This window comes from Phyllostomus discolor, chromosome 1 (genome assembly GCF_004126475.2).
Source record: "Phyllostomus discolor isolate MPI-MPIP mPhyDis1 chromosome 1, mPhyDis1.pri.v3, whole genome shotgun sequence".
In the NCBI taxonomy this organism is placed as follows: Eukaryota; Metazoa; Chordata; class Mammalia; order Chiroptera; family Phyllostomidae; genus Phyllostomus; species Phyllostomus discolor.
This window is the reverse complement of record NC_040903.2, coordinates 206,928,663-206,949,751: the sequence shown is the minus strand read 5'-3', so window position 1 is coordinate 206,949,751 and position 21,089 is coordinate 206,928,663. Positions and strand designations below refer to the sequence as shown.

Genomic DNA, 21,089 nt, shown 5'->3' with positions numbered 1-21,089 from the left:
CATTTCAGTGATAAAACCAATTTAATTTTATACATGAAAAGCTTTTTCAAAAACTTTGCGTGGTGATGCCAGCAAAATACCGAGTCGGCCAATAATCCGTGAGATGCCACAGCGGGGCTCAGAGGTGGAGGCCAGCTATAACTTTATTATTTTTTTGTATAGTTATAATCCATTTGTGTATTCAGTTTTTGAGAAGGACATTTTCCATGGTCTCCATGGAGATTTCGCTGCACGATTCTCGCTAATGTGTGTTTACAGTATCTCTGCCATGGAGATTATAGGCTAATGGTATTTAAAAAGTCTTCTCATAGTTTATACAGTAACTGCATGAGTATTTGTTGTGATGTTGAGAATATTAAAAAAAGTCTTTGTAGAAAACATCATAACATGCGAAGATAAAACCCATTCTTTTGTGAGGCAGTTCCTACTGTCTTTCCATTATGAGAAATTATTCCCAGTTCGATTGTATTGCCATGGTGATATGTCTGCATTTCAATGAAACTAAACTGAAACGTAATGGGAGCTCCTCACGCCTGCCTCCTGTCCCAGGATCGTTGTCGCAGTATATTATTATAAAAAGTCTCCAGTGTCTTGGCCAGATACCACCACAAATACCCAATTTCTCGGTCAGACACAACCATTTGGGTTGCTATTCTTAGAATGCTAAGAAAGCACATAAAAGTGAAAAAAAAAATGACCATTGGAGAGGGGGTAAAAATCAAGAAACAGTCCGCAGATGAATAGAAGATACTTGCTCTCTGAAAGAAGGTGGTGGAAGTCCACGACCCCAGGCAGGGTATTGTGCTCAATGAGAACGGGACAGGAGGCTTGGGCCCCTGGGTCTGAGACATGTCCGCATTCCAGAATCGTCAGTGCGTACGTCCTTTTGTCGGAGGGAGCTCCCCGCGCTGCCCCGCCTGCTCCTGTCTATGGAGCTTATTTCACCCTTTGAAATAATCACACATACAACTTTGACAATATTAAATGAACTCTACAGGAGGTAGGTTTTGAGTTCTTCCAAAATTCCTACAGTTACTATGCATCAGACACAGGAAATAGTTTCGCACAATACTATTTGCACAAGGAGAAGGGAAGAAAACATTATCTATTACAATCAACAAAGTGGACAGATTTGGACAGATATATGCACAACGCTCCTATCACTCCTGCCCAAATACTGACTCAAACCACCTTTTCTGGGATCACAGTTTTGCCAGTCCAAGAACACAGTAGCTCAAGTCAGATCTGGGCTCTCCGAAAGCTTTTTGCTAGCTGCTCTGCTGACTGGTAAATAAGCAATGAGATTTCGCCTAGCAACCCCACCGTGGAAACAGAGCTTGGCTCTCTAACTGGTGGTGGCCGTGGTGGTGCTGGTGGTTGTGGGGCGGGGCAGGGGGCGGGGCGACGAGAGCCAAGCAGCGGCTCTCAGGGTCCCTCTGCCGCTGGTTCCTGGCATCGCACACATTATCTGCGATTCTTGGCAGCTTCAGGACGATTGAGAGCTGGGGGGAAATTAATTGAAAGACACATAAAAAAAAAAAAAGCTTTCGGGATTGTGACCTAAAAACGGTCTGATAACTTGATCTCGAGTCAGCGTAGAAGAACCAGTGAAGACTCTCTTATCGAAAATGAGCTAGTTATACGGGACAGTGAATCCAGGGAGGGGCAACCGACAGGGACCTCCTGAAGCTAAACAAAGATGATCGCGAGTCAGCCGTGAGGGAACACTCCCCAACAGCCAAGGGTGGCTTTAGTCTGGGGCTTTAGTCTGCATCTAAGGAAACATTCGAGCTTTTATGTCAAAAACGGTCATGAACAGTCATTGAGCACGTAGCAGGTACTGAGCTTTGACACCCTGATGTAATCTTCCAAATAGTCCTGTGAGGTGGGTACTTTCCTCTCCACTTTGTAGAGGAGGAAGCAGATGCACAGAGGAGTTGAGACCCTAGCCTGTGGTCACTCAGCCCTTTCTTGGAGTGGATGGAATGCGTCTCAGGCAGGCACTCAATCTGCCTCTAAACCCCAGGCCCGTAAACACCATTTTAGAGTGGCACTGGCTAGTTGCGTGGTTAATGAGGCTAAGAAACGCCCAAAGATCACCAGATAAAGTATAAGATAGTTTGTGATTATATTTTGAAAGCGACAGTTCAATTAAGGCAACTTTTAAAAAAAAAATCTAAATGGCAGCAAAAACCGTGAGTATCCAGAATAACAGATATTGATAACACCTTACACTCATATCTCTTCCTTTCATAGTGAAGTATGAGTATTCACATTTCACACACACACACACACACACACGGCCTCAGGGACTGGATTCCCCAAGCCCTCCCTGAGCATCACCCCAAGGTGTCCGGAGGGAGCAGCCCAGGGACACACTGGTCGGCATGGACAGCGGGCAGTGCTGCAGTTTACCTTGCCGAGAAACTGTCCGACAGATGATGCAATGAAGACACCAGGATCTGGGCTTTGTCACACACCTCCCTCTCTGCCACCAAACAACTCCTGTCCTGGGCCACCTTCCCTCTGCCCCCCACCCGGCCCGCCCCCACCCAGAGAGCCTGAGAGTGTCTGCAGCTCTCCCCCACCCTTCCCCCAGGACTTGCCACGCCCCTTCGGCAGCCTCAGCTTCATCCTGTGCATAGTTGCCTTCGCCTCCTAACTCGTGACTGGATGAGTGTCTCACAAACATTTAAATCACTTCAATTTCACCGTGTGTTTGAGGAGGACGATTTATAGATGGGGTGGGGAATGATGTTCTCACGGCCGGTAATCAGATTAGCCGGGTGGTCTGGGAAGGTCTGCATTCGGGCCCTGGATTTTTGCACATGTCTGCACGCAAATCTAGGCTTATAGTGACTAAGGTCCTGGGTTCTGACAGGGGTTCAGCTGCCCCCCAAAGTCCTCCTGTAATATCCAGTGTGGAAATTCGTGGAACGGGTAACACATTCCCTCTGGTTCTCAGGTAGTCTATCTTACCGGGATACTTTTATTTATAGGAAAAACAGTATTTCATATGCAGTTTCAAAAATATCAATCGAATACCTTTTGTTTTCAGATGGCTTTTCTGAGGGGATGGGCAGGGACCATATAAGCTCACCGATCGAACTGTTTTTCCGTTTTCCCTTTATACACCAAGGGTCCTCTGGGAGGGAGAGTACATGACTCCCTTTCGTAAAGCGGGACGGCGGCCGTTTTTCAGCGTTTCCTATGCGCGCTGAGGGAATACGCTGACCCTGGGACCTGGAGCGTGCATCGTGCTGATGCAGATGCGAGCACACACATATGCCCCACCCCAACCGCTCCCACTTCGTGGCCCTCTCCACCTGGCCGCACTGACTCTGCCTGGGACTCAGGATCCCCGTCAGGTGGGCCTGCCTGGTTCTGAGGCTCGGTCACCGGGGAGGGCAGCCTCGTCCCCTTCCCGCCCTTGTCCTGGGGCTTTCCAGTGAAGAGGCAGCGTCGCTGTTTCTCCCTCCAAATCAGGGAGGACGAGGGGGGCGGGAGGAAGAGAAACAGGACCAGAGTCAAGCTTCCAGCCTCTGAGACCCGGTCATTTCCATGGCTGGGCCACGGGCCGACCTTAGAAGTCTGTCCTTGGCGACCTGGTCCAGGCTGTCACTGCCGCGACTGAGGCTTCGGGACAGATCGCCCGGTGACAGTTTTTTTTATTCTCAGTCGTCGTCCCCATAGGGAAGACAGCGTGGCCTCTTCCTCATGGCGGTTGGTCTGGTTTCTCTCGTTCGGGGAGAACGCAGCCAACATCGTCTGAGCTGGCGAATTGTTGAATTACTTGAAAAGCTCTTTCTGGGGCTTCTTTCATTACTCCCCGGGCTGAGACTGCACCACATCAGAATTCTGTTCTCAGCCCTGCCCTCAATTAGCAGCATTATTGTCTGCCAGTCCCTGAACGCCTTTCGGCTTCTGTTTTTGCGTCTGTAAATGAGGTTTGTGGACGCAAAGGTCTCTCTGCGCTCTGAGGTCGTCTGCTTTCTGAGCCACCAGACGGCCAGGACCAGAAAATAGACCACGTGGTGAGGATTTCCTGCACCGACCGCCCTCCACGTGGTGCACTTCTGCAGAAAATCAGTCCAGGCGGCGTGGAAAGGCCCATGCACTCTGGCGTTAAAGATACACGTAGGAGAGTACGTCGTTTGGTGAGGTTACGGAACTAGGGTCTCCTGAAGACGGTCTCCAGTGCTGATCCTGGGAGCGTTGAGTCTGTAAGGCTCGTTCAGCTTGGAGGCAACGCCGAGGTCGTCAGGGGTGCATTCAAAGGGAAACCAGTGGGGCTTCCTGTCCCCCTCTCGCCTCCATTGGTGTGATTTCTCTACTCCAACACCAGTGCAGTCCCCACTCCGAGTGCCTTTTTACCTCTTCACTGGTGACTCCTTCAGAAGCTGATGTGAGCCGACACGCCTACTGCCCCTTTCAGACAGTGGCCCTGTCATTCTGACCGCAACTCCTGTCCTGGCCCCTGTGGGTGACACAGCCCCCACAAAGGATGACCGCAGCACTGTCTCAGACGCGCATGTTTAAAAGTGGGTGACAGATGCCCAACCTCGGCTGGGGGAGGGAGGTGAGGAGGCACCTCGCCTATGCTTGCCTAGAGTCTGTCACAGATGTGGATGGGGGTGGCCATGGTTTTTCCTTCCAGACAAATGTTCTGGCCTGCTTCAGGCCAGCCATTCCCCCCCTCCCCCCAGCCGATTCCCTGTGACGCAGAGGAAGCTAGGCAGAGGTCCTGTCTCCGGCCCTGTGCAAAGAGCTCCCCACCCAGGCGCCGCAGGCCCTTCTTGGGAATTCCCCTTTGCACTAGTGGGGGAGGTGGGGCCAGCACGTGGGCTGTGGCCGTGGAGCCGCGCAGAGGACAGTCAAGGCGTGAGCTCAGTGGGGTCCGTGAACAGGCCTCACGGGGCCTGGGTGCCTGGGACACCTGAGAACACCTGAGAACACCTGGATGTGAATGTTCCTAGGGCGGGTCCGCGGCTTCCACCCGATTCTCACAGAGCTGCCTGACCGTGACCAAAGAGAGGTTAAAAGTCACTGACAGTTTTGTTCATTCGATTCCACACGTGAGGGACATCATAGGGTGCTTGTCCTTCTCTGACTGGCTTATTTCATCAAGCGCAATGCTCTCCAGGTCCGTCCACGCTGTCGCAAAGGGTGAGAGTCACTAACAGACAGACTAGAAGCAGACTGATACAGGGAACTGACTGACAGCGGTCAGAGAGGAGCAGTATTGGGGGGCTGGGTGGAAAAGGGTGGATTAAGCAAAAAACAAACCAACAAACTCATAGACACAGATGACGGTGTGGTGGTGACCAAAGGGACAAAAGGGGTTTCGGGGGAGGTAGTGGAGGGTACAGGAGGGAAAATGGTGATGGAAGGAGACCCTTTGGGGCGGTGAACACACAACACAGTGTACAGACGATGTATTCTAGACCCTGTACACCTGAATCCTGTCCAATTTTATTAACCAGTGTCACCCCACTAGATTCAGTAAAGAAAGCCACCGACATGATACATTTTCTCCTGCGTCTCTGCCTTCTGGATCCGGGGCGATGAAGCTGACTTGTGTTTCTCCCCTGCTGTTCCCAGAAAAAGCAAGTGAGTCAGACCAAGATCCGGGTCATCTCAACCATCCTGTTCATCCTGGCCGGCTGCATCGTGTTTGTGACAATCCCTGCCGTCATTTTCAAATACATCGAGGGGTGGACAGCCTTGGAGTCCATTTACTTTGTGGTGGTCACTCTCACCACGGTGGGCTTTGGTGATTATGTGGCAGGTAAGCAGCACCCCGGGTCCGCACGGTCGCCAGGGTCCCCGCGGGTGGTGGGAATATTTTGTTGGCAGTGCTTTTCCAAACCATGAGAAGATGAGTTGTGGGGGAAGCGAATGGAAAAGGCTCAGTGTCCCTACCGCTGTGCACGGGCTCATTTCTAGCCCGTGGTCCTCTGAGATCTAAACAGCCTCAGGCTTCCGCTGTGTGAGGAAAGCCAGCCTCACCCTCCCCAGGATGCTTACCATCCTTATCGTCCTATGAATTATGCATGAGTGAAATGCATGTCTCATTGCATTCTGGACTTCTCAATTATATTAAGCCTCCTTGAATCAATTGATAAAGGCTGTATTAGCAAGTGGCAAATGTGAAACTCTGGAGACATAAACACAGAGTTTAGCCTCAGTGATCTGCAGCGTAAGCTTCCTGCTGCACCCCGAGGCAAGGGCCATTGTCCCTGAAAAAGTCATCCTGGGCATGTCCTAGAGGCTTAGGACTCACTTGACAATGGGGAGCAGAGAACCGCCCCCTAAGGGAATATAGCACAGTGGATTCTGCATGAATGGGTGTGGAAGCAATAGCCTTCATTTTGAAAAGAAGAACCAGTGGGCTGGGTTAATGGAAGCAAAAGGAAACCACATCACTTTCACCTAGGGACAGGGCACTGAGCGAGATCTGAGTTCTGGCTTCTTGCAGTGTACCACTTCCCCAGAGTGAGAGAGGGAGGCAGGAAGAGGAAGAGGAGGCCACCCTTCTCCTTCCTAATGGGGGAGTTCCCGGGAGTCAGACTGTCCGTGGATCCTTTTTCGCTCCAAGGGGTGCTTTGATCCAACACCTCTGTCCTAAGTTCAAAACGTTTGGTGTGTGTGGCCTTGACCTGGTTCCCAGTTAAGCAGCAGCCTCAACGTTTGCAGCCTGCACTCCCTGGGCCAGCTGTCCTTCCTTTGGCACCTGATCGTGGGTGTGCCTTGGCCTGTCCGTGGGGGTACGCTGCACATGAGGACAGGGACCTGGTCCATGGGAATCTGGTGAACAGGAGATTTTGGAGGGGATGACGGAGGCTTGACCCAAGGCGTGAGCGACCCCTCATTAATTCTATGGTACAGACAGCCAGCACAGTGGCCTTGTGGCTGTTCCAACCACACAGGTGAAGATTGCTGTCCGCTGTGTAGAAATAGCCATTTAAATGTTTTCTTCCTTCTTATTGATTCAGTACTAAGAATTGCAAAGTTGAGGTGACAACACACTGTTTATAAAAAGCCTGAGACCCACTGGCCTTCCTTTATGCACAGCGTTCAACCACTGGGCAGCCACTCACCTTGGGGCACGAGTCACCTGGTGCCACCCTATCAGGGGCCTGAAGCTCTGGGGAGAAGCACAGAGAGACTGAGAAAAGTAAGAGGGACGGTTGTCCAGCTAATCCCTTAGCGTTGTCTGGGGCTGGTCTGTGGTACAGCTCGGCTGAGGTTCCAGTGAAAGCGGTAACGGCAGCTGGAGCCTAGAACCCTTTCACAAGCATCTTTAAGTGCCACCCCCCCCCCCAGTCCCCCCCCTGCCCCGCCAGGATCTGCACTGCTGCATGGCTGCCTCAGAGCGCTCTGCGCCACCCCCGGGCTCCACAGAGGCCTGTCTGTCAGAGGACACTTGTAAACACCCCTGCTCCGTAACATGGCTCAATTCAGTTTGGTAATCTGTGAGTCCGCCGGGGCACAAGTAGCACAGCCCCAAGAATGGGACACTCACAATGACTGTGATTTCTATTTAACTGTATTAGGCACACGGGCTGTGAGCACGCAGCGCACACCAGCCCTGGGCCTCATCTTCACTTCCCTAGCGAGGGCGTGGCCTCCGCAGTCACAGGTGCGGGCGCTGTGTTAATTCCCGAGCTCACCGCCGATCACAGAGCCGTTTCTCCTTTGTCCTGAGGTCTGCAGACAGGGATCTCTTACCATCCCCAGTGCTGACTGCAGTTAGACCAGGCCCTCCTCCAGCTTCCAGGCTTGTACAGGCTGCTCTGAGGAATGCATGCCTTAAGTGACTGGAAGTTTACCACAGCTTTTTTGGCAGTACCCTAAGAGTGACAGGGCAAGGTACCCAATCGTTTAAAAAGGTGTATTAACGAGAGCTGATGATGGCTGTGATTTAACACAGTAGCAACTCTACTGGAAGTGTAACTGGAACACGCCAATCCCCACACCAGGTGCAGTGCTGGTTTATTTGGTAGCTGACTCACTTTAGGACAGTGAACACCATTAGAGCCTTTCACAGCTCTGGCTGGGAGCTCTCCGGAAAGCTTTGAATTCTGGGCTAGCAGCTGTTGAAGGGGGAGGCAGGGGTGGGCTGATTAATGTGTTGTTTGCTAGCGCCCTCTAGTGACAATCTGTGTTGGGTGACGGTGACTGGCTGGGGTCAGTGTTGGCTCTCAGCCCCAAGGACGAAGCTGCAGAGTTCTCTGGCCGAGCGCAGAGACAAAAGGGACCTCAAAACCCACTTAATGTTGCAGGAACTCCAGTAGCACCCTATAGAAAGCTGCGGAGGAGAGTTGCCCAAAGGAAGAAAACAAAGGCAGCTAAACCAAACCAAGGGGGCTTGCCATGGGGCCCTTTAGCAATGTTTGGAACTCTAATGTTAAGAAATGGCGGTAGCTGTTGAGACCTCGTGGGCTGCATTGCAAAGTGAGTTGCCAGAGCCGAAGGGGGTTGGGGGCCTGGGAGACAGAGGTGAAAGGATTAAGAAGTACAAATCAGTACTTACAAAGTAGTCGCTGGGACATGAAGGGCAGCTTAGGGAGCATAGTCAGTAATACTGTGATAATATTACTGCGTGCTGCCAGATGGGCACTGGGTATCTGGGGGAGCACTTGGTACAGTCTAGGATTGTCTAACCACGAAGCCTTACACCTGAAACCAATACAAAATAATACTAAAAGTGAACTGTAATTGAATTTTTTTTAAAGTGGATTCAGTTGCACTGAGAAGAGATCCAGGCCACAGCGCCTGCCCTGCCCCCTTTGGGAAGTAGGCACAGCACGGGTCCCCTAAGGGTGCCGTGTGGACTCAGTGGCACTGGGTGAGGTTGCAGGCAGGACCCAGTGGGAAGGCCTAGTCATCAGTCGTCGTGTAATGGCGTAATTGCCGATCCGTCACTCATGTCAGTTGTCTTAGAAACAGCCCCCTGCCTGGTTCATTGGGCGGCAGGTCTCACAGAGTTACTTCATGGCATGTCCCCACTTCTTAGGGAGAGGGTGCTGGGCTTGGATACTGCTTTGCACGTACCTTTGGCCGTGCCTGCAGGAAGGCTCGAATAAATAGGCTAATTATTTGGAATAAATAACTGGTCCTTTCAACGAAACAGCCAGTCAATGCAATCAGGACAATGGGCCAATTTGGTTTGATGGATTTTTTTTCCTGTAACCCTATTTATAATACAGGGATTGGACTGGCGGGCCTTGAAGGTCTCTTTTCATTCCAGAGTGGTCCTGTGGTTCCCATTACTCAGTCTAATTGACCCTTTGGATTAGCATCATGTACATACCAGCCCTCAGTTAGCACTCAATCACTGTGACTCGGATCAAAGTCTCAGGAAAGCCATTAAGTCTAATTTGACACTCAGCTCTTAGGAAATGCATGTGCGCTCGGGAAGGAAACGGTCCCACGCATTTCAAACCACTTGGGATGACTTAATGGCATTTATTTTTATTCCATTTAAAGAAGTTTTCAGGAAAAATTGACAGCTGGGCCCAGTCCATTGTCCTCTAGCTCAAGCCATTCATTGCCAACCTCAGGTGGAGACCAGGTAGCTCAGGTTGGTCACTGATATACTTTTGTCACGGGCCCTGCGGTTAGTGGTTAAGCGTCTAAAGAAGTCAGGCCACAAGCCAGGCTCCTTTAGGGGTGGGACATGTCTCTTCCTTGACTTCCAACCCCCCAGCATGTCTTGTTTGCAGCAGGATTAGTGGCCGAATGTTAGGTAGTGATGGGGTGACATTTCCACGACACGGACCGCAATATGCCTGCTCTGCAAAGACCATATGCTAGATCCTGCCTAAAGTAATGTTTGGTTGTTTTCAGGGGGAAATGCTGGCATCAATTACCGGGAGTGGTATAAGCCCCTAGTGTGGTTTTGGATCCTTGTTGGCCTTGCCTACTTTGCGGCTGTCCTCAGTATGATCGGAGATTGGCTACGGGTTCTGTCCAAAAAGACAAAGGAAGAGGTAGGACCCCTTCCCGATTCTACACATGTTCCTGAGGTCAGACGGACTCGTGTCAACAATTTCCCATCGCTGTTCGGGGGGGCCAGAATGCTTCCTACAAAGTGGGGGGCTCACAGGCTTCCGTGTTTGGACTCAGTACCTAAAAGCCAAATGCAATGGAATCGCAGTTATTCTCGGGTCCTTTAGGCCAGGTGAGAAAATCTGGTGACTCACGATTCCAGATCACTAGCCCACGGATCCTGGAAAGACGAGTAAACAACTTAGTTTTACAAATGGAATGTAAAGGAAAAGAAACATATAGAAATAGTCAACAGAGGTAGACCCTGTTTAAGGGAGGTGTGTGATTGCCCCTTTTCCTGCAAATGTGTTGGGGGAGGCCTTAGAAAATTCATAAAGTGCCAGAGGAAGCACGCCTGTCCTTCAGGTCACGAGGTCTGGATGGAAATGCACATGAAATCTCTCTTGATTCCATCCTGAGACTGACGTCATGGAGCAGTGGCCAGCCGTGGGAAGTGAACTCAAGGGGCCCCTTTCACCTGCATTCCCTCCCGGTCGTCTGATCTGTGGAGATAATTATACCCAGGAGCCGGCAGCCTTTACTGCCACTTGTAAACATGCATGAAAACCCACGCCAAGGCAAGACAAGGAAGGCCTAGGAAGGAAAGATAGATTCTTTGTGAGTTTAAAAAATAAACTCCACATGGTTCCTCTAGGAAGAGAGGAAAAGAAGAAAGTAGGAGGCAAGGGAAGGGGGATGAAAGGTGAAAAAAAAAAAGGGAAAGGGGATTAAAAAACCCCACCAAGAAATAAAAAGAGGAGCAGCCTCTTTAAGAGCACCTGCTCGTGTCCCAGAATACAGTGATCCTCCATAGAAGGCCAGGAGAAAGTTGCTGAGTGGAGAAATCTGCCGTCTCATGGCTGGGCACAGTGTTACTTTTCCCAGCATACAAAAACACTGGCGGTGCAGTCTCCATGTAGTCTGACTCCCCGGGTAGCTAACTGACCTGCAGAAAATCAGCTCTCACCAAAGAAAGTAACAACATAAATATTGACTTTCCTCAGTGCAAAATTCTGAGTTCCTCCTGTGTACAGGAAAGCATGGGACTTGTACTATTTGTCCAACTGAATAACAACCCAGAGGTTTGATAACCTTCACTCTGAGCACACCTCTTTCCTGCACCTGACCAGGAAAGTTTGGTTACTAGGTGCTCTGGGGGGGCTCCTTAAGCCACGATAAGCCTGATAGCACAAGACCACACCATGGCCCAGACACAGGAGGACCAGGAGTCCCAGTTTTCCTAGGATGGAGGGGGTACCTAAGACACAGGACTTTCCCTTTTAAAACCAGGCCAGTCCCAGGCTAACTGGGGCAGGTTGGCCACCCTACCCAGAGAGAGGCAATGGGAGGAGAGGGAATGGGCAAAGGAGCCTCTGAATACCTGCTTGGTGCCCAGGACTGAGCTGGGTGCATGTCTGTATCTCACATGACACTAAAACCCCCATCAGCTAGGCATGACTGCCCCCGTAATGTCCGAGGAACGAGGCCTGTGCTGTTAAAAAGGGAACGGACGCATCACTGGAACTCTACACGCCTGTCCAACTCAGAACACGGCTCTCTCCCCTAGGGTTCCGTGCAGTTTTTCCTCAGTCCCCATCTCCAAACTCAGGCTTCCCTGGGTTCTCCAGCACCTGTGCCTCCCTGAGCCTCATCAGTCAGGAGCCAGTCTGAGACGGGCGTTTAGGGGGCGGGGGAGACCAGGCCAGAGGCAGTGTTTCACCCCTCGCCCTGGGCTTGTGCCCCAGGTGACCCGGAGCCAGCCTTCCCCTCGGGACGCACTAGGGCAGTGGACACTGGGCATCCTGCGCAGGGAGGAGTTTCTCAGTGTGCTCTTGCTCTCTCCCGTGCCCTGCCAGGTGGGGGAAATCAAGGCCCACTGCGGCCGAGTGGAAGGCCAACGTGACGGCCGAGTTCCGGGAGACGCGGCGCCGGCTCAGTGTGGAGATCCACGACAAGCTGCAGCGGGCGGCCACCATCCGCAGCATGGAGCGCCGGCGCCTGGGCCTGGACCAGAGGGCGCACTCGCTCGACATGCTGTCCCCGGAGAAGCGCTCCGTCTTCGCCGCGCTGGACGCGGGCCGCTGCAAGGCCTCGTCCCAGGAGAGCATCAACAACCGGCCCAACAACCTGCGGCTGAAAGGGGCGGAGCAGCTGCACAAGCACGGGCAGGGGGCCTCCGAGGACAACATCGTCAACAAGTTCGGGTCCTCCTCCTCCAAACTCACCAAGAGGAAAAACAAGGACCTCAAGAAGGCCCTGCCCGAGGACGTTCAGAAGATCTACAAGACCTTCCGCAATTACTCCCTGGATGAGGAGAAGAAAGAGGCGGAGACGGAAAAGATGTGCAACTCGGACCACTCCAGCACCGCTATATTGACTGAGTGCATCCAGCAGCCGGCGGGGCTGGAGAACGGGATGGTCCCCACGGACACCAAAGACAGGGAAAACGAGAGCAACGTATTATTTGAAGACAGAATTTAAATGTCCGGACGCTGGACTTGATGAAACGTTGTGTTTTTTGTTTTTTTTTTAAATATTCACCCTGAGACACGTGCCTTAAACAGACTTCTCCTTAGTCCAGAATTACATAGCATTGAAGAATATATTTCACTGTGCCATAGAGGACTGAGAAAGCTTGCGCCGCCAAAAGGAATCAAAGAACAAGGACTCCGCTTCCCATAGCGACAGCGAAACACCTAGGGAGCATTTGCATCCATTGGAGGTCATGGCTGCAGATGTCAAGGGCGCGTTGCCGGGGGTGGGGGGCAGGGGTGATGCTGTACCCTGGTGTAGCGCCGCCCTGGCCTGGATGGCATACGGGAAAGGGCAGCTAATTCCTCAGACCAGCCTTCTGAAAGGAACAGGTGTGTCCTTTACATGGAAGCTCACTCCCTGAACCTAGCGTTAGTGACCTATGCACACGCAGAAGGGGCCTGGATGGGGGGTGAACTGGTAACCTGTACTAGGGTTTGAGTTGGCGTTTTGGCAGGTGGCTCTGAGCTTGAATTCTGATTCAAACTATTCAGGGCATACCTAGCCTTTCTCATGTCCGGGGGACCCGAGGGCACCTGGGATTGGTTGGAAGCAGATCAGAGCACACATATTAAAAGGTGCCGTTGCTTTCCTCATTTCAAAAGAAAACAAAATAGTCACAAGCATCTCACTGTGGATATCACCTCAACCAAGGACAGAAGCCTCCTGAATCTGGTCTTTCTCACAGGGGTAGGTGGTCCAAACGATCTTGCACGCATGGGTGAAACCTCAGCCTCAACAGCTGCATGGTTACGGGCAAAAATCATGCATTTTCCTCAGTGGGTGCAATGGTGAAAATGAACTGGTTTTGAAATGTTCCCGTTCCCTTTTCTAGTGGAACTCCAGCTATAACTTGTTTTGATAAGAGGGGGGAAAATACCAAAACTCTTGCCTTGCATGATGCCAGCGGCTTGCTGTTCTAACGGATCCCACATTTTTCTTACAAAAATAGACATCCTGCATGTCTGAGACATACCAAGGAGGACCATGGCATCATTCCATCTCAGGGCTTTTTGTCCCTTTGGGTGTCTTAGGGTAGACACAGTTACAAGAGCCAATCTCGCTATCTCCAAACAAAAGGAAAATCCCTCAACCAACTCTTGTATGAGAGGACTGAATTGTTTTAATTGCTTGCAGCTTAAGTGCCATTAATTGCCATTGAAAAAATAATTCTGAAAAGAAGTATTTCAAATATTTTACTTTTACGTTTGGGCGTTCCTTTATTCGAAAGCGTTCCTTTTCCTCGCTCGTTGCTTTATCTGTTACCTGCTGTTGCAACACCAGTGGAAACACCCACGTGATGGTTTCAAGTCAAACACTAACCCACACGTGGTGACTGCAATTTCTCCATGAGGTTGGAACACCAGGGAAAGAAAGTGGGGGAGTGGCTCCTCGTAAGTTCTGAGAGGAGGATTTCAAGTGGGTTTTTATCAGAAAGGGAAAAATACGCACTAGGCCAACCACCCTGCAGTGAGCCTCACAGCCTTTTTCATAATTGGCTTGTCCTTGTGCCGGTTTAAACTGAGCTGTTTGGGCCCCACACAGAAGCAGGTTGCTCTGGCCACAGCAGAGAGCTGCTCTTTGTGGGCCTTCGATGCTCAGTGCCACGCTTAGAGCATGTCACATGACCGACCCACAAGCGGGCTTGTCACAGGTCAGAGGGCTGGCAGGGACTCCCAGGGAAAATGGTACCCATCACACCCTTGACCGCTGGTACCATGGGAGACTTCTTTCTGACCGTTTCCCCCAAAGGCACAGCTCTCCCTTGCCGGGAGCACAGGCAGCACCCCGCCCCCGTCCCCCCCCCCCAAATTTTTGGGCTCTAATTAAAGTTCTGGCATTGTTTTGGGGAAGGAGCCCAATAAGAATCAACTTTGAGGAGACCCTTGCTGTCCGAGGTAGGTTTGCCTCTGCGGGGCAGGAGCTGCGGCTCACTGGCGACATCTCGTGTCCACAAATCCATGAACACCCACTCGAGACTCGATGTTTGCACAGGTGCCAACAATGGTTCTCGCTCTGGGGCCACTGCAGCCTGAAGAACCGTGTTTTAAGAAATTGGTAGATAATTTGGCCTTTCTCTCTTAGCCCGTCAAGTTAAAAGCCTCCCGATCACACTGTCTGTGGATCTCATTCATTTGGGTTTCCACCCTCTGTTGCTTGGTACCTTCTTTGCAGTAGGATGTTCAAACTCTAGACCCGGCAGACGAACCTGGCAAAGAGGCTTCCCGTGCTAGAGCAGGCACTTTATGGACGTGAGCTCACTGAAACCTCACAGCAACACTCCGTGGGAAGTGTTTGCAAACCCCGTGCCCAGATGAGGACCAGGGGGCTCGGGGGGGTCTAAGTGGCTTACCCAGTGGCACCCAGCAAGGAAGCGGTAGAGCTGGTATTCCCAACCTGGCTGACCAAAGTTTGCTCTCGCCTTTGCTACAGTGTCCGTGTCGTGCGCCCTTGTGAGTGTGTATGTGTTTGTCTGTGTACACGTGTGTCTTTCTAGTTCCATGGACACAGCCTGACAGAGATGGGAGAAGATCTTTACCACCGCTGGGGAACAAGGTCTTTGTGTAAACGGGCCCACGGTGTTTCCGTCTTGCAGACGCTTACTGTACGTTTTTCTGGTTTGGGTTTTGCTTTGGGGAAATACTGTGTGTGGCACCCCTTCCGTACTGTTAAAAAAATGCCCTCTGAAAGCACTCTTTTGCACTTTACTTGCTTACCTTGCAGGAACTCTGCGTACAGCAGGAATAAAACAGTTCCGAGCACGAAGCCACACACTCTGCCGAGCGGAACAGGTGACGACAGGTGTGGGTGCGGACGCCTCCCCAGCTGAGTTAAATCACAGTGATGTGACGGGATTGGAAATGGCCCCTGACCGAGAGTGGGGAGGTCTCCAATGCACATGACTCTCTCCCCGAGGACAGACGAGCCCAAGGCCCTGGTGAATAAAACCAAAGAAGACCCCTCCCCCTATGGAGAGTGATCGATTCGTGGGTGGGCAAAGGTGGTTGACAGACTGTAATGTAATCTCCAGAAGAGAAGCTGAGAGGGAAGAGGAGGCCGGACCCCTCTTCACGTGTCCACGTGACGGTTCGGGGAGTGGCCAGCTGTTTTGAAGTTGCTTGCGTGTTTCTTTTTAAAGAAGGGGCCTGAATAGCGTGTAGAAAACACGTGGATAAGACAAGGCTGCCGTGAAGTCTCAGGGCCCGTGCCCACAGTCCTGCCCTTCAACCTGCACACCGCGCCCTGCTCCACCCCCGGGGAACAGACCTGCTGTCTTTGCACACAGGAAGGGCACACGCTCGGCGTCTTTAGCGGGCGGTGGCTTTTGCTTTGCCTGCTACTTAGGTCCTGAATGTTTCTTCCAAAACAAATCTGGTGAGAGCCAAGGGATAATCTGAAGAGGCTGTGTAGCTCCCTACCCAGTCGCAACCCAATTGGGACTCCAGGAATTGGTCACTTTGGGGGTCAGGCCTGAATGTGTGTGTAGGTAGGGGTGTCCCCAGCTTCCAGTGAGGGCGACTGGGATTATCAGGCTGTGACTGTGGGCCCCGCTGCCCCCTGCCTACACCTTTGTTAGTTCCTCGGCACATCACGGGAGTTGAGCAAAGAGCATCGTCAAGGTCCTTTTAGGGTTGCAGTTCTCTGACCGGCATTTCTGGCCTATGACTCAGTCAGACTTATGAGGAGTGTTTATTAGCTGGATTTGTGGATACTGACTAATGGGCTCCCTCCTTTTAGGCTAAAGCGAGAGCTTAGTCTCCTGTTCTTTGGGATTTGTGTTCTGGGTGATTGACGGAGGCCAGATGTAGTTGGGAACCCGGTGTCCAAATTAGGACCGTGCCCTGTGGACGCCCAGCCTGTCCTCTCCTATGGCACACTGTCGCCCGGAAGGCTCCTGCCGTGCGGGCATTTTCTGCATGGTGTTAAGACTATTTGAAGAATTTTAAGCTGTTGCTATTTGCAGTCAGTTGAAGTAAAGGTTCCCTTTGCTTACTTCATGAGTTCATTTCCTACAGATGTCTCTCACTCCGACACACACACGTGCACACCCAGGCACACTCCCAGGAAATGGCCGCTTTGGGTTCTTGGGGGAACCTTCCGTGTTGAAAGTCCTAGTTGTGCTAGACATTAGCAAACAGCCCCTCGCCTTCCTCGGAGATGGTGTCACTTCCTGGCCGAGTCAGTGTTGCTCCACTCTCTGTGTGCTGGGTTTGGGAAATAAGTGAGAGTGTGGCCGGAATTTGGGTAGGGCCGGTTTTTACTCGCTGGGCGGGGTCACAACAGTGGACCATTCCATGGGCACCGTGAACCCAGGGAAGGTGTAGGGAAGCACAAGCCTGCAAAGACCCTCTGAAGGGAGGGGGAAGAAAGAGCCAGTGCAGCAGTCATGTCTCTGGTTTCTGAACCCGCTCATGTTTCCAGAGGGGCTGCTCTTCCTCCCTGTTGTGATGCAACTGGGTGCAAAGCCGTGGCTGTGTGAGCAGAGGGAGTTTTCTGGTGGCATCATGTAAGAGCTAGTCAGTCATGGCCTTAAGCAAGTAAAACAGTGTAACCCTCTGAAACAAAGGAGACTTTCACTTGGCATGGTGGGTGCTGTTAATTCTGCACAAGGAGACTCTCAATAGTAGGCCAATGGCATGGCTGCCGAGAAAGCCCTGAACTCTGTCCTTGCACCTGTAAACCAGCTGCCTCTCACATCGCCAGCCTGTCCACTCCCCATGTCAACCTCAGCCCTTCCATGACGGCTCCTCAGTCACGTGACATCAGTGCAGTGGCATCGAGGAGAAATCAGAGGTGTCTCTGATTTCACTGCACGTGATTATCCTTTTCACAGGTGCCTAAGAGATTTGGAATCTACTCTCTGTTCTCAGTTCTTAAGAGACAAATCTCAAATAGTTCCCTGTGCATTTTAAAAAATAAAAAAAACCCTTGCGAGGATTCCTACTCTGTCGACACAGCAGACCCGTGCTGCAGAAGGAAGTTGGAAAGCTTCTCCTTTGCCGCCAGGGCACCGAGCTTGGAGGGAGAAGGCGTGCGGTGCCCAGAAGACATATGCAAGCCAACCCATACGCCAGTCTCAGGCCTCTTTCCCCGTCCCAGCGTCACAGGCAGGGGACCCAGTGACAACGACGACGTTAAACCCACGTGTGGAGGTGTTTTACCTATTTTTTTCTCTCTGTAGGATTTCATGGTGCTTTAAAAAAAAAGGCATTTTACAGAAAATAATGTGGGGGTGGGGGGAAGAGGGAATTTCATAACGCATAATGTTCTTAGGAAAAGGACAAAAAGCGAACTTGCTTTGTAACATTTCAAGAAGCTGTGCTGCTACTGTCTTTATTTGATGATGTAATTTTTTTTTTTTTCAATAATGGAGAAATTCGCAACAAAGACCTTCTGGAAGATCCAACCTGACGTCTTTCCTGTGTTCCTTTCTTTTGCGGGACCAAGTGTGGTTGATAGTGGCTGGGTTGGAATGCACGCTCAGGGCCACAGGTCCTGTGGGGACAGGCTCCTTGCGTGGCTGGGCACTCACACATGTGGTCACTGGGGCAGATTCGTGGTCTGGCCGGCGGAGGAGCCCGCTGCACTACAACCCAAGAAGAGCATCTTAGAACAACTCAGTGTTGTTGTTGCTTTCACCCGCACAGTTTTATCTGACCCTGATTGCATGCTCCTGGAGGTTGGGCAGCATGATGTCCCATCATTTAGGTGGAACACTAAATTTAGACATCGTGACAGGTCTTCCAGTGTGAAGTGAACAACTCCTCCAGCGCCCACATGTCCAAGCCGTATTTGGTTTGCCCTTGCTGTGTGTCCACCGGCCACGGGCTTGAAATAATGAGTCAGAGAGAAAAACACCCATGATTTTTGAGCACCTATTATGCACCAGGTACTGTACTAGGCAGTTTACAGACATACCAGTGAGTCTTCCCAGTGAAACAAGTTGGGGTTCTTCATTTTGTAGGTGAAGACTTTGAGGATTAGAGGGAATAAGAAGCTTCCAGTCCAAGCGAGTCAGCTCCAAACCTCCGTGTTTCAGCTAGCTCATGTAGCCGCCTGGGACCTGTGCTTGGAGCACTCTTCCAGTCCAGGTGATGTGGTCCTTTCTGACTCACCCTGGCCACCTCTCCCTCCTTGTCTGTGAGAGAGGCATGCTGGCTGTGGGTCTGAGCAAGGTCAAGTGGCCTAACGTGGTAGTCAAAGCCAAGAACCTCACCCAGGCTTACCCCATGTGACTCCCGGTCACGGGCTGGGCAGAGACAGATCTGGCTCACATTTGTAGTGTTTTTAGGGACCTGGCACAGTGCATGGCACATGGCAGGGGCTCTAAAGGATCTTTCTAAAATGCAAATTAGTTGTGGGTCTCTTTGGTCTTCAGGATAAAACCTGGCAGTTCTGGTCTATCGGGCCTGGGTGCGTTTCTGCCTCACTGTGCACCAGCTTTTGCCGCCACCGTTTCTGAATCAGCTGCAAGCTGTCCAACTGGCCTGTGCCCTCCTCTCCTAGGTCTTCACATGTGCTGCCTCTTTTGAAAGTCCTCCTCATAGATGTGCCACCTTCTCCCATTCCACGACCACCTGACTCATGGAAATCACCTGACTCATGGAAGTCCTTCTCCTGGGCTCACTCCTCCCATCCTCCCAGAGAAAGTTAGCCCCGCCTTCAGCATGGCTGGAGCTCCCTCAAGCGAAAGCACTGGCTGCAGTTGCTGTAGTTGGTATAGTTGACTTGCTGCAGTTGGATTTCGACTGCTGGCTTCCTTGTCTGTTTGATGCAGATCGTAACCTTCTCAGGGCAGGAATTGGGCCTTTCCATTCCCAGCACTGAGCACAGCAACGAACACCATACACATACTCAAGTCATTGGTAGAATCATTTTAATACCATTTGGAATAATTTTAGTAGCACATTTGCATCCTTCAAAGCAGATTTAACTTTTTCATGCATTGGAGGTCATTTGGAGTCATTTCATGACTTGGAGTCATTTGGTGGAATAAGTAATTTATTCAACTCCTTGGTATCATCTTGGCCAAACACCAAGTTTTTCTACAAAGCAATTAGTTCGGTTTGTACTTTTGGTATACAAAGAACTCCAACAGTGATAGCTGTTGAAATAACCAACCTCTAGAGATGACTATTCTGAAGAATAGCTCTCATTTAGACTGTGTAGGCAAGGGAATATTTATTTTAAAACCAATGTCCTTGCTATAGACAGTTTGAACGTCTATGAGCTTAAGGAAATAGGAGGTTACACTTTTGTGGGGATGTTGAATATGTGGCAAATGTGCCGCCACTCTTCACCGGTCACAGAATCCCTTCCCTGGGAACCCAGGTGCATTTTCAGAATTCATGTTAAGACTATATTTGAGGTTAGGAGTTCTCAAAATATGGCCCAGTGACCCTGGTAGGTCCCTGAGATTCTCTCATGGGATCCATGAGGTCAAACCACTTTTGAGAATAATACTAAGACATTATTTGCCTTTTTCACTCTCACTCTCTCATGAGTGGACAGCATTTAGAACTGAGTGGCATTAGTCACTCAGAGAACAGGGGTAAGGTCATATGGCACACTTTTGTGAACATTAAAGGGTTTCCCAAAATTATAGTCAATGAACTTGCATTTCTTAGAGAACTCAAAAGCACCTAAATATATTTTTCTTGGAAAGGGCTTCCTGATTAGACTTGTAGCCATGGATCTGGCAACAGCCATAAAGCAATATTTCTCTGGCCCTGCCCAGCTGTTCTGGGGTGTTCTAGCTCCCCAAATTCCCCTCTAGGTATCCCTGAGAATCTCAGAGGGTTCTCACAGGTCCTCTGTTTCTTGGGGAGACACTGCATGGGGATCAGCTTTCCAGAAGCCTCCCTGCCCATCCAGGAGTGGATTAGCTAGCCTTCCCATGACGCCCTGGTAGCAACAGTCACTCCATTTTGGTAACTGCCCATCTTCTCCATATTGAGAACTCCCAGAGAGAACTCTCTTTCTCTCATTGTTTTCATGGGCCTGGAACATGGTAGGAGCTCAAAGGATATTTGTTGGATAAGTAGCCAATCTGAGAGCATAGATCAAGTAAAGGACCTCTGCTGAGAATAGGAGCAGAGGAAGAGACTACAAATCTCAGTGAGCTGGAAGGGAGCTAAAAGGTTGCACTGTGTGCGGGGATCCCAGGGCAAAGGGTAGTGGTCCTGGCAAATAGGAAGTCTCTTGGAAGCTCTCTAGAGGCAGGACACTGACCCCAATGGCAACTTGAACCTGATTACTTCTCTGAACTTACATCAGCCCCAGAAACCAGAGTGGTGGGAACACCCTTAGCACAAAACTATCCCAGTGTTAAAATGCTAGTGCATACATGGCCCCAGGAGCTGAAATAATTCAACACCCGCCCATTGCCTTTATGGCAAATATTTCACATTTTTGGTGACTTGTTCTTAGGAACAAATTGAAAAATACAATGTAAACATCTAAAAATCAAAAGTACCAAAATGACTCACAGTTTCAAATTCAAG

General features: G+C 50.8%; 1 protein-coding gene across 1 annotated transcript in view; it reads left to right on the top strand.

The window, feature by feature from the left end:
- KCNK10 (potassium two pore domain channel subfamily K member 10) overlaps positions 1–17,992 on the top strand; it is a 119,795-nt gene extending 101,803 nt beyond the window's left edge. Inside the window, 4 exon segments of the mRNA XM_028506326.2 lie at positions 5,602–5,788; positions 9,853–9,995; positions 11,910–11,930; positions 11,932–17,992. Of these exon segments, the coding sequence (XP_028362127.1) occupies positions 5,602–5,788; positions 9,853–9,995; positions 11,910–11,930; positions 11,932–12,534 (954 nt within the window). The 3' untranslated portion in view covers positions 12,535–17,992.
- Positions 17,993–21,089: the final 3,097 nt, after the last annotated feature.